The 11,714-nt window shown below is 58.4% G+C and overlaps 3 protein-coding genes across 5 annotated transcripts; all 3 read left to right on the top strand.

Annotated features, from left to right (window-relative positions):
- The first annotated feature begins 82 nt into the window (after positions 1–82).
- On the top strand, positions 83–3,502 carry LCAT (lecithin-cholesterol acyltransferase). Of its 2 annotated transcripts, XM_028092080.1 has the most exons (6): positions 83–372; positions 1,069–1,225; positions 1,305–1,420; positions 1,511–1,606; positions 1,689–1,913; positions 2,907–3,502. In XM_028092080.1, the coding sequence occupies exons 1-6, from the start codon at positions 219–221 to the stop codon at positions 3,479–3,481; spliced, it is 1,323 nt and encodes a 440-aa protein (XP_027947881.1). In that variant the 5' UTR covers positions 83–218; the 3' UTR covers positions 3,482–3,502. The 2 variants fall into 2 exon arrangements, with proteins under 2 accessions (XP_027947881.1, XP_087883561.1); XM_088027435.1 differs by having other exon boundaries at positions 1,305–1,606.
- A 1,538-nt stretch (positions 3,503–5,040) lies between these two features.
- On the top strand, positions 5,041–7,879 carry PSMB10 (proteasome 20S subunit beta 10). Of its 2 annotated transcripts, XM_028096838.2 has the most exons (8): positions 5,042–5,227; positions 5,454–5,541; positions 5,630–5,727; positions 5,838–5,978; positions 6,264–6,379; positions 6,490–6,548; positions 7,218–7,369; positions 7,496–7,879. In XM_028096838.2, the coding sequence occupies exons 1-8, from the start codon at positions 5,172–5,174 to the stop codon at positions 7,605–7,607; spliced, it is 822 nt and encodes a 273-aa protein (XP_027952639.1). In that variant the 5' UTR covers positions 5,042–5,171; the 3' UTR covers positions 7,608–7,879. The 2 variants fall into 2 exon arrangements, with proteins under 2 accessions (XP_027952646.1, XP_027952639.1); XM_028096845.2 differs by lacking the exon at positions 7,218–7,369 and having other exon boundaries at positions 5,041–5,227.
- A 79-nt stretch (positions 7,880–7,958) lies between these two features.
- CTRL (chymotrypsin like) lies at positions 7,959–11,687 on the top strand. Its single transcript, XM_028093884.2, has 7 exons — positions 7,959–9,754; positions 10,337–10,440; positions 10,533–10,612; positions 10,730–10,811; positions 10,983–11,163; positions 11,250–11,383; positions 11,472–11,687. Exons 1-7 carry the CDS (start codon positions 9,691–9,693, stop codon positions 11,631–11,633), a joined length of 807 nt encoding a protein of 268 aa, XP_027949685.1. The 5' UTR covers positions 7,959–9,690; the 3' UTR covers positions 11,634–11,687.
- Positions 11,688–11,714: the final 27 nt, after the last annotated feature.

The following is an 11,714-nucleotide window of genomic DNA, read 5'->3' as shown; positions in this document are numbered from 1 at the left end:
TGCTGCCCCGGCTCTGTTTCCCCTGGCACCAAGGGAAGAAGGCGGAACTGAAACCAGGCCCAGAGCTGGCTCCCTGAGGCTATGCCCCTTTCCGGCAACCTCTGGCCACCCCCATTGGCCAGGCTGTCCCTCCCACTGGCCTTAGGGCCCCTCCCACCACCACTCCAGATAAGGCCAGCCCAGGACTGCTTCAGGGGGCAATAGGCACTAGGGCTGGAATGGGGCCGCCGGGCTCCCCATGGCCTTGGGGGCTGCTGCTGCTCGGGCTGCTGCTCCCCCCTGCCTCCCCCTTCTGGCTTTTCAATGTGCTCTTCCCCCCGCACACCACGCCCAAGGCTGAGCTCAGTAACCACACACGGCCCGTCATCCTCGGTAAGCCCCCGTCAGGCCCCTGATGCACCAGGCCAAACCTCAGGGAGCCTGGGCCCCAGCCCCCTGGTAGCAGACCCTGCCAAGGCCCTTCTGCCCCTGCATTCGCCCTGATACCTGCCTCTCTGTTTGAGGGTCCAAAGGCTTCTCCTGCAGAGAAATGAACCCCTTCCCCCACCACACTGTTCCTGTGTCTCTGAGCTGTCTACCCTAGGCGGGTGGAGTTGGGGGCGGGTGTGCCTGAGGGCTTGGCCTGGGCATTACAAGCTGTGGTCAGCTGCAGCCACTCAGCCCCCATCCCAGCAAGGACAAGATGTCCAGCCCAGGAAAACAGAAGAGGCCCATCAAGGCCTGCCTCCTCCTCCTAGGCCCAGCCCCCACTCCCCCATACCTGTTTGTTCTCACCTTGGACTTCGGCATGAATAGAGAGCCAGGCCAGGTGTTTGCCTTTTGTGGACAGGGGTCAGTGGCCTTGGCCCCTGCACCTTCCCTGCCTGAGGAGAACCTGGGCCCTGGGCTGCTGGGGGGATGGGGTGGGATCCTGTTTATAGAAAGGATCAAGTCCTTAGTTCCTGGATGTTGAGGGTGTGGGAGATGGAGGGGCGGAGCTGGTCACAAAGCGAGAGGTGGGGGAACAGGCATGGGGGGCGGGGCGAGGGAGGAATCCAAGGAATTCAGAATGAAGGCTAGCGCCCACAGTGCCTGGCTGCCTGGGGAATCAGCTGGAAGCCAAGCTGGATAAACCAGATGTGGTGAACTGGATGTGCTACCGCAAGACAGAGGACTTCTTCACCATCTGGCTGGATCTCAATATGTTCCTACCCCTTGGAGTGGACTGCTGGATTGATAACACCAGGTACAGGCCATCCCCTCTGCCCCGGCCCCCACGCTCGGCGCCTTGGCTGCTGGCCTGCTGAATGTCCCACTGCCCCCAGGGTTGTCTACAACCGCAGCTCTGGGCGTGTGTCCAATGCCCCTGGTGTACAGATCCGTGTCCCCGGCTTTGGGAAGACCTACTCTGTTGAGTACCTGGACAACAACAAGCTGGCAGGTGTGTTTATTGGGGAAAGGGTGGGCTGCAGCCGTGGCCGGCCCACAGGAGCTGTGGCCAGAGCCTCCAGTGCTGCTGCCTTCCCCACAGGTTACATGCACACACTGGTGCAGAACCTGGTCAACAATGGGTATGTGCGGGACGAGACGGTGCGGGCCGCCCCCTACGACTGGCGGCTGGAGCCCAGTGAGTGTCTCTGCTGATAGTGGGCTTGGGGCAGGTGGGCCCTGACCCCCCCACTGCCCTGACCCCATCCACCCTGCTGCAGGCCAGCAGGAGGAATACTACCGGAAGCTCGCCGGGCTGGTGGAGGAGATGCATGCTGCCTACGGGAAGCCTGTCTTCCTCATTGGTCACAGCCTTGGTTCCCTACACTTGCTCTATTTCTTGCTGCGCCAGCCCCAGGCCTGGAAAGACCGCTTCGTCGATGGATTCATCTCTCTTGGGGCTCCCTGGGGGGGCTCCATCAAGCCCATGCTGGTCTTGGCCTCAGGTGAGAGGGCCTCAGACCACCCATGTCATTGAGGGGCCTGGGGTGGAGGGGGATGAAACTGACCGTGGGCCTGCCCTCACTCCTGCTTCTGCTCACAAGGCCAGGCTGACAGTGCTATTTACCACCCCTGAGGCATGGCCCCTGTCACTGGCCCCTTGAGAGCAGTGAGCCCGGCCTGGCCTGGTAGCTCCTGCCAGAAGTCTGTTTCAGTGATCTGGTGTTTCGGTGACAAAAGGAAAGTAAACAGAGAGGACGTGAACCCAGCAATCTGACGCATAGACCTAGGTCTGTTCCTTGTGATCTCAGGGCCTGCCCACTCAGCTTTCAGCGGCCTTCTGCTTCCAGGAGCCCATTTTCCAGGGATCTGCCTACTGAGGACAGATCTGCCAAAGCCAGGGCCAGACCCTAGAAGCCCCTCTGCCCTTCCTGAGAAGTGGCACAGCTCCTAACTATATGAGTACTAACTGTATGCTGGGCACAGCCAGACTCGACCTTCCCCTAGTAGCTCACGATCTGCTGAGGGGAAGACTCATCAGACTCCCCCAGTAGCTCATGATCTGCTGAGGGAAAGACTCCATCAGACTCCATCAATAAAGGCCAAACACAGACAGTCTAATTTCATCCTTCCCAAGAACATAGCTCTGACCCCTGTGTAGCCCCAGGCCACAGGGGCCAACAGACACTTGGCTGAGGGAGAACAACCAGCACCCTCCTCCCATCTACACACATACACACCCATCTTCAGGAAACCAACTTCTCCCTCCTTTTGAGGCTCTACAGCTCTGCCCCGCAGACGTGCCACCAGGGCCTCTCATTTAGTAAGCACACATTGAACACCTATTGAATGCCAGGCCTGCTCCAAGTTTGTGGCTTGGAGTCAGCGTTGGAACTGGGCAGGGACAAGATTGAGCATCCAGCTGAGCTTGGGCTGGGAGGCAAGGTGTGGGCCAGAGGTGGCCAGGTTCCCTGACCTACCTGGCTTTGTGTTCACAGGTGACAACCAGGGTATCCCGATCATGTCCAGCATCAAGCTGAGAGAGGAACAGCGTATAACAACGACCTCCCCCTGGATGTTTCCCTCCAGCGAGGCATGGCCTGAAGACCATGTGTTCATTTCCACGCCCAGCATCAACTACACAGGTCGTGACTTCCAGCGCTTCTTTGCAGATGTGCACTTTGAGGAAGGCTGGTACATGTGGCTCCAGTCACGTGACCTACTGGCAGGACTCCCAGCACCCGGCGTGGAAGTATACTGTCTGTATGGCGTGGGCCTGCCCACACCCCGCACCTACATCTTTGACCACGACTTCCCCTACACAGACCCCGTGGGGGTGCTCTATGAGGACGGTGATGACACTGTGGCCACACGCAGCACTGAGCTCTGTGCCCACTGGCAGAGCCGCCAGCCACAGCCTGTGCACCTGCTGCCTCTGCACGGGACAGAGCACCTCAACATGGTCTTCAGCAACCAGACTCTGGAGCACATCAATGCCATCCTGCTGGGTACCTATCGACGTAGCACCCCTGAACCCCCAGCTGCCAGCCCAGGGCCTCTGTCCCCCGAATAAAGACCTTCTTTTGCTCTCTAAGCTTTGACATGTGTCCTGTGGGTTGAGGAGGAGGCACTAGTGTCCACACACCAGGCTTTGCTGAGTAGCAGCCACAGGCCTGGTACTTTGTGGAAGGTAAGGGCAGGATGGACTTTGTGAAGCCTGGGATTGAAGATGGAACCCTGAGAGCTTCCCACTCTCCTGGTTGACCTGTTTATGTAGGCTGCCTCTGCTCTGGGGATGGGGGACTGGAGGTAGCTGCACACACAGCTGTGGGATGGGGGCACTTGGAGCCAAGGGTGCAGGGCAGGGAAGAGGTGAGCTGTCCCCTGCCCACTCCCCAAAGGGCAGGTGGATCCCACCACTAGACAGGGCCTTTTTTTTTTTTTAAGGTTTGGGGGGGCGGGGCAAAGGAGAGGGAGAGGATCTCAAGCAGACTCCCCGCTGAGCACAGAGCCCACCGCAGGGCTCAACCCCACAAACCATGAGATCATGACCTGAGCCAAAATCACGAGTCAGACGTTCAACCGACTGAGCCACCCAGGTGCCCCCCTAGACAGGGCCTTTTGAGTGCTAAGTGGGTGACAGAGCACAAGAGTTTAAAATCTGGGGGAGAAATAGCCACTAATCAGATCATTTCTCTAACGAAGATTTAATTAATGGAGCCAAGTGGTCTGAGAGAAAAGTTTAGGGAGCACCAAGGGGCTGAGTCTTGTGGGTCAGGGAAGGCTTCCCAGAGGAGGTGGTGCCTATTCTGAGATCAGATGGGATGGATAAGAAGGGTAATGTAGGCTGCTATAAAGACTTGGGTTTGAGCCTAGGAGCAATATGCAGTTGCTGAAGGGGTTAACCATGGAAAGAGTGTGACCAGATTTGCAATCTAGAAAGAGTCCCCTCTCTGCAAGGTAAAGGGTGGCCTGGGGTGGGGGCTGAGGGGCAGGAAGCTTGGGGGAAGCCAGGGAGGGCAGTGCAGTATCCAGGGGAGAGAGGATGCTAGCTGAGACTAAAGCGGTAGTTAGGAGAAAGATGTGGACAGATAAAGGGTCATTTGGGAGGAGAACTAAGGCTTGGCCATGGGCAGAGGCAAGCCTCCAGGCCACTAGATGGACAGCCCCACAGCATCCCTCTTGTGAGAGGGAAGACAGCGCCTGAGACAGGGAAGCTGGAAGGAGCGGTCACCACGGTGGAGGACTGAGCTTTGGTGTTTCAGGTTTCAGGGAGGAGGCAAAGGCAACAAAAGAGCTGAAAGAAAGAGGGTGCAAAGGACAAAAGGCAGCCATGCTTGATGCTGTTGGGAGGCAAGTAACAGAAACCCGGCCAGTGTGGCAGCCTTAGGGCTGAGGGACTTGAGGTTAGAGTTGGGATACTGATAGGAAAAGCTAGGGGCTCAGGCTGGAAGGGGGAGGAGCTGCTAAACAATGGCCAGACGGAGGCATTTGTCCCTCTGTTCAGAGGACTAGGGAGCAGGATGGAAAGCCAGGCAAGAACATCTCCCCTTTGCCAAGCTGCCCAGGACTAGAGGTGAAGGTGAAAGTGAAAGAGAAGCTGCAGAAGGGGGCCAGCCACGCTCTGAGGAAAGGTGAAACCGAAAGCCAGACGCGTCAGAAGGGCTAGGGGGTGCCTGACTGAGCACCCAGCTTTGGCCCTTCTTGCTGCGCTCTGGTCGCACGAAGACCCCCAACTCCGGGACCACCCTGCCCACCTTGAGATGCTGAAGCCAGCGTTAGAGCCCCGAAGAGGCTTCTCCTTCGAGAACTGCCAGAGGTGATGGGGGTGGTGGTTGTTTCGGAGTGGTGCTACTATGTTCTCCACGAGGGCTTCTGGGAGTGGAAGCCCCAGGGCCTTTATTCCAGGGGGGCCGGAGGGGCGGCAGCGTGTGCTGGGCGATTTGGGTTCCCAGGCTCCCACCCCTAAGAGGTGAGCTGGAGGATGTGACGGATGGGGTCCCAGAAGAGGAACCCCAACCTGGGCCACTCCACTCCGTTTCCAGAAATGCATCCTTAGAACGAGTCCTCCCAGGGCTCCGGATCCCTCAGGCACACAGAACCGGCACTACCATCGCGGGCCTTGTGTTCCGAGTGAGCAGGGACTTGGGACTGGAGGGTTTAGAGGGGATTGCTGGGGGATCGGATAGGCATTGAGCCAGCGGCCACTCTCCCTCCCCAGGATGGGGTCATCCTGGGCGCGGATACGCGGGCCACTAGCGATTCGGTTGTGATGGACAAGAACTGCGAGAAGATCCACTTCATCGCCCCCAAAATCTAGTGAGAAATCCCCAACCCGTTTTCCTCACTCAAGAACTGCCCCTCGTTCCCATCCCCGGTCCCCTCAGGTCTTAGCCCCGCCCACACCGGCCCCCCCTCTTCGTTCTCAGCTGCTGTGGGGCTGGAGTAGCCGCGGACGCCGAAATGACCACGCGGCTGGCGGCGTCCAACATGGAGCTACACGCCTTGTCCACGGGCCGGGAGCCTCGCGTGGCTACCGTCACGCGCGTTCTGCGCCAGACGCTCTTCCGGTGCTGGGGCGGGGCTGAGATGACCCTGAGGAGGGGCCGCTGTAGGGAGGGCGGGACTGAGAGGAGGTGGGACTGGAGGAAGGACAGGAGGAAGGGCGGGGCTGCGAGAGCCCCGGAGACCGGAAAAGGCCGACCTAAGAGGAACTGGGCAACAGGAAGGAGCAATGTTAGTACCGGGGCGCCAGACCACAGGAACGGGCGGGGCTCGGGTCCGAGGGCGGTGTCACGCAGGGGCGGGACCTGAAGCCCAGGGCTTGGGGCTGACCACGCCCATTCCGTGAAAAGGTACCGGGGCCACGTGGGCGCGTCGCTGATAGTGGGCGGAGTAGACTTGACGGGACCGCAGCTCTACAGCGTGCACCCTCACGGCTCCTACAGCCGTCTGCCCTTCACAGCCCTGGGTGAGCGCTTCCGCCCCTTCCCCACGAATCCCGGGCCTGCGACCCGGGCCTCACGTTCGTCCCGCGGCCGGGTGGCCACGACTGACCTCAGATGCCCCTCCTACTTGCAGGTTCCGGCCAGGACGCCGCCCTGGCGGTACTGGAGGATCGGTTCCAGCCAAACATGAGGGTGAGCAACACCTGTCCCCCACTACGCGTTCATTGATGGGTAGGGCACGCGGGAGCTCTGGTAACACAAAGGTGAGGTATCCTGGCCTAGTCTAGAGGTCAGGGAAGGCTTCTTGGAGGTGACGACTGAGTGGAGACTGAGGGGCCAGTGGAGTCAGAGTGAAGAAGCGCTATTCCAGCAGACGACAGTCAGTGCCAAAGTTTGGACGGCCTGGAGAAGTCAAAGCTCAGGACCCTTTGAAGTTGAGGGAGGAGGGAACGCGCAAGTGGGGTCTGGAGTCTGGATTTTGTTTGGGGTGGGATGAAAGTGGATGACATGTGTTGCTTCAGAGGTGCCTAAGGCCCAAAAGGGAAAAAGCAGTGAGCCAGTAGATTGGGGACCAAGACCACATTGGTTGGGTGGACAGCACTGGAAGCAGAACCACAAGTTTAAGTGACTCAAGAGAAGTTTGTGAAGATGGGGCACTGGGAACACAGCGTCTGTGAAGACAGGGAGGCAGAGACCAGGGCAAGGGAGCTTGGGGTTGATGGGGGTATAGGGAAACAGAAGAGTCTGGGTATGAGCAAATGGTAAATAATGTGGGCTTTGAGATGAACAAAACCTCTAGGCTGTAGCCTGAAGATGATACCAGAAGGGTCCATCAGGCCTCACGCACACATATCATCACAGCTGGAGGCCGCACAGGAGCTGCTAGTGGAAGCTATCACTGCAGGGATCCTGGGTGACCTGGGCTCTGGGGGCAGTGTGGATGCATGTGTGATAATGCGGACCGGCGCCAAGCTTCTGAGAACATTAAGCTCACCCACAAAGCCCATAGAGAGGTGGGAGCATGGGAGATGGGGGACTGCTGGGGAGGATGGGGCAGTAGCAGGGGAGATGGGGGCTGCAAGAAGAGGATGGGCCACATGATGGGCCCAAGTTGAGAGGCCGTCCCTCCCCTCTCCCAGGCCCAGCCACTACCGCTTTGCCCCTGGGACCACAGCTGTCCTGTCCCAGACAGTGAAGCCTCTGACCCTGGAGCTGCTGGAGGAAACCGTGCAGGCCATGGAGGTGGAGTGAAGTAGGATGATGCTTAGGGCTTGGAACAAGGGGGAATAAACCCAGGAAATACAAAACACCTAAACAGGGAGCCTGGGTGGCCCAGTCGGTTAAGCATCGGCCTTCAGCTCAGGTCATGATCCCAGGGTCCTGGGATCGAGCCCCGCATCGGGCTCCCTTCTCTGCGGGAAGCCTGCTTCTCCCTCTCCCAATCCCCCTGCTTGTGTTCCCCTCTCTCGCTGTGCCTCTCTCTGTCAAATAAAAAAAATCTTTAAAAAACCAAAACACCTAAACAGATGGCTGTGTTGTTCCTGGGTGGAGGGGGGACAAGCAGCCATCAGGACTCTGTAGCTAATGTACACCTGCAGGGGCCACTCCCTGCATGGCTCCAGGGCCTGGCCTAAGAGGTGCCCTTTACCCATCGCCTTAGGCATCTACTCCTCCAGAACCCCAGTCCTGGCAAGCATTGCGGCTCAAGGTGGAAAGCCCCCTCCTGACTCTCTACACCAGAGGTCCCCCTACCACTCCAGTACCTTGCTCTTGCCCTCTAGTCCACTGGGGACTGTTGTAAAACCCACAAGGCCCCACGCACTGCCCCCACCTAGAGCCTTTACCTGGCTCATCAGTGTCCCATGGCAAAGCCCACACCTCTGTCAAGGAGGCCCCCATGGACCCCACAGTTAGCCCTCAATGCTGACAGAGGAGCTGCTCCCTGACTCCAAGGGCAAGTTCTCAGAGAACACTCCTCACCCCTGCAACACCTTTATCTGTGCAACCGCTCCCATGACCAGGCACACCCTGAGGTGCTAACACCAAACAGGGCTTCTACTTGCATGTGCTGAGCCGTGAAGGGAGGCGGGGGAACGACCTCCCAAGTTTGCTGGGCTGACAGGCATCACAGGGCTAATGCAGAGAGAGATGACATGACACATTTATCCAGCAAACCATTGCTGAGCACCCACTGAGGCCAGCCTAGGTGCCACGTGCTGGCAGGAGCATTCTGCCCTCAGAACGGCTGACTCCACTGGAGCCTCGGAACTGTTAGTCTGCCCAACCCCTGGGGAGGGTCTACTCTGAGCTGGACTTCCCTGCGCCCCTGGTTGTGCTTTTCCCCCCAGTATTTTATTATGAAGATTTTTAAACATAGAAGTTGAAAGAATTGCATTGAACACCTATATACCCACAATCGACTTTAGTTACTATTGTTTGCTTGATCACATTTCTACCCTTCTGTTCAACCATTAGCGCATCTTATTTTTTTTGACTGAAGTTTGGAGTCAGTTGGCACCCCCCACACTTCTAGGAGCCCAGCCAACTTACCCATTGCAGGTTTGCACACAGGGCTGTCTTCTCTTCCTCAGATGGGCTGTGGACACCGAGAGCTTGCCCACGGGAGCCCCAAGACCTGGAGGCTGTCAGAGATTTGATGGCTGTCACCGTTGCACCCATAACTTACATACAGGGTCAGCCAGTCACCAAGGGCTCACACCTTACCCTCTTGTGTGCCAGGCCCCTCCCAGGTGTCATCTCATCAATAAGAATGTGGGCTTCGGAACCAGATGAAGGTCTGGGTCCAAACGCACTATGTGCTGGTGGGAGAGTCACCATCCCTTTGGGCAAACTGACTCCTGTTCCAAGTTGGTGAGAAATCACTGAGATGCTGTTAGATCTGTGACCTGCCAGAACCCCTGTCCTGACCACATGGCCCTGGCCCTCCACCCATCAGGAACACCCCTGGGTGCTGAGCAGGCCTCTTGTCTGGTGCCCCTGACAGCCCTGAGAAACTTCCCTGATCCCAGCTACCAGGTAGTCCACACAGACCTAACTTAACCGTAAGCCCTTGCTACTCAGCACTCAACACCTGGGATGTGAAGTGGTTCAGGGAGCCAATCAGAGACCAGGCTTTGGGGGGTGGAGGTGAGAGCCCCACACCTGGGCTCTATCTGATGAAGTCCAGGCCTGGGTCCAGGACCTTGGCCTAGAGACCCTCCTCCTGACCAGAGCATGGGAGGGGGCTGAGCCCACACAGCTGGCTTGGCCTCAGGCCTGGGACTTTTGCCCAAGGACGAGGAGAACCATAAAAGCAGGTCCAGCTCTCAACCTCATGCCTGCCACAATGCTGCTGCTCAGTCTGACCCTTAGCTTGGTCCTCCTCGGCTCCTCCTGGGGTGAGTGGGCCTGGACTAGCCCTGATGACCAGCCCTAAAACAACCTGGCTCCTAATACGAGCCCAGGCTTCCTGCCCAGGGGCTCGGGGAAGGAGCTGGACTGGCTGGAAGGGAACCAGGTGAACAGAGTGGGTAAAGGAAAAAGGATGTGCCAGGGTTGGGGGGGTGGGGGTAAGAGGTGGGCAGGGACGGGTCTCACAAATGGGACAGATCAGGCCAGAGCTAGGAGCCAAAGCTGAGAAGTGAAGGTTGGACGTGTAGTTTAGGGAGAAGCCTCTGGCTGTTGAGGCTGGAGCAGGTGGCAAAGCCAGGGAAGAGATTATCCCAGGGGTCAGGGAGAAAAATGGCCTGAGTTGGAGGGTGGGGGTGAAGTTGGGGAACAATGGGAAGTAAGGATGGAGAGAGATGTTAGAGAAACAGACAGAATTTGGGGACATAGGTAACCAAGATACCTAGAGATGCTCAGGGTGAGAAGGGGTAGTGATGAGCCCTCTCAATTTGGACCCAGGAGGAGGTGGGGAGAGATGGGGGGGGTTGTGGGGGTGTAGGAGGCAGGTCCTCACCAGCCCGCCCATTGCCCAGGCTGTGGCATTCCTGCCATCAAGCCGGTACTGAGCTTCAGCCAGAGGATTGTCAACGGAGAGAATGCAGTGCCGGGCTCCTGGCCCTGGCAGGTGTCCCTGCAGGTACATGCACCCCAGGGGTGGGGACAGGGTACCAGGTGCTTCATGCCTAGGTGCAGCCTGAACCCACCCCTACTTCTGACCCGTGACTCCAGGACAGAAGTGGCTTCCACTTCTGTGGGGGGTCCCTCATCAGCCAGTCCTGGGTGGTCACTGCTGCCCACTGCAATGTCAGGTGAGTACTCCCACTCTACCTGCCCCTGAGCCCACCTCTCCCCACCTCCTTCCCCCGGATGCCCCTCTCTTGTCACTCTGCTCTCCGTGCGGCTGCCCAACCCCACTCTCACTGCAGCCCTGGCCGCCACGTTGTTGTCCTGGGCGAGTACGACCGATCATCCAAAGCTGAGCCTTTGCAGGTCCTGTCCATCTCAAAGGTGAGTATCTAGGCTACAGACATGGAAAGGAAGAGTGGACGGGGCGGGGGGGCGGGGAGCTCTGGGGATGAGGAATTCAGGGCATGCCCTAGGCTAGCCCCCTAAGCAACCATCAACCCTGGGGGGCCTATGCCCACCACCATCCTACCTGACCCCTTCCTGGTTCCACAGGCCATCACGCACCCTTCCTGGAACCCCACCACCCTAAACAATGACCTGACACTACTGAAGCTTGCCTCCCCTGCCCAGTACACAAAACGCATCTCACCAGTCTGCCTGGCTTCCCCAGATGAGGCGCTGCCTGCGGGCCTCAAGTGCGCCACCACTGGCTGGGGACGCCTCAGAGGCGGGGGTAGGAACTTGGGCCAAAGATCTGGGTGAGAGGGCCAGGGTGGGAAGCAGTCATGCAGGGCCTAACCATCTCCTTCTGGCCCCCAGGCAGTACGACCCCAGCACGCTTACAGCAGGTGGCTCTGCCTCTGGTCACCGTGAATCAGTGCAGGAAGTACTGGGGCTCACGCATCACTGACTCCATGATCTGTGCGGGCGGCGCAGGGGCCTCCTCATGCCAGGTGAGCATCAGCCCCCTGTTCTGTCCTCTGCACCGCCCTGTGGCACCCCCTCATCCCCACGCTGACTACTCTCCTCTCCCTCCCTCAGGGAGACTCCGGAGGCCCTCTCGTCTGCCAGAAAGGGAACACATGGGTGCTTATTGGCATCGTCTCATGGGGTACCAGCAACTGCAACGTGCGCCAGCCTGCCATATACACTCGGGTTAGTAAGTTCAGCACCTGGATCAACCGGGTCACAGCCTACAACTAAGCCTACCACAGGCCCTCTCCCCATCTCAATCCAATAAAGACCCCATGCTCTGTCCTCTTGTGTATTCTTGTCTGTCCTTTC

Source organism: Eumetopias jubatus, unplaced genomic scaffold, assembly GCF_037043125.1.
Source record: "Eumetopias jubatus isolate StellerSeaLion01/CBP00866 unplaced genomic scaffold, mEumJub1_p1.0 scaffold_10, whole genome shotgun sequence".
Taxonomy (NCBI): Eukaryota; Metazoa; Chordata; class Mammalia; order Carnivora; family Otariidae; genus Eumetopias; species Eumetopias jubatus.
Note: the sequence above shows the minus strand (reverse complement) of the source record. Positions and strands in the feature narration are given on the sequence as shown.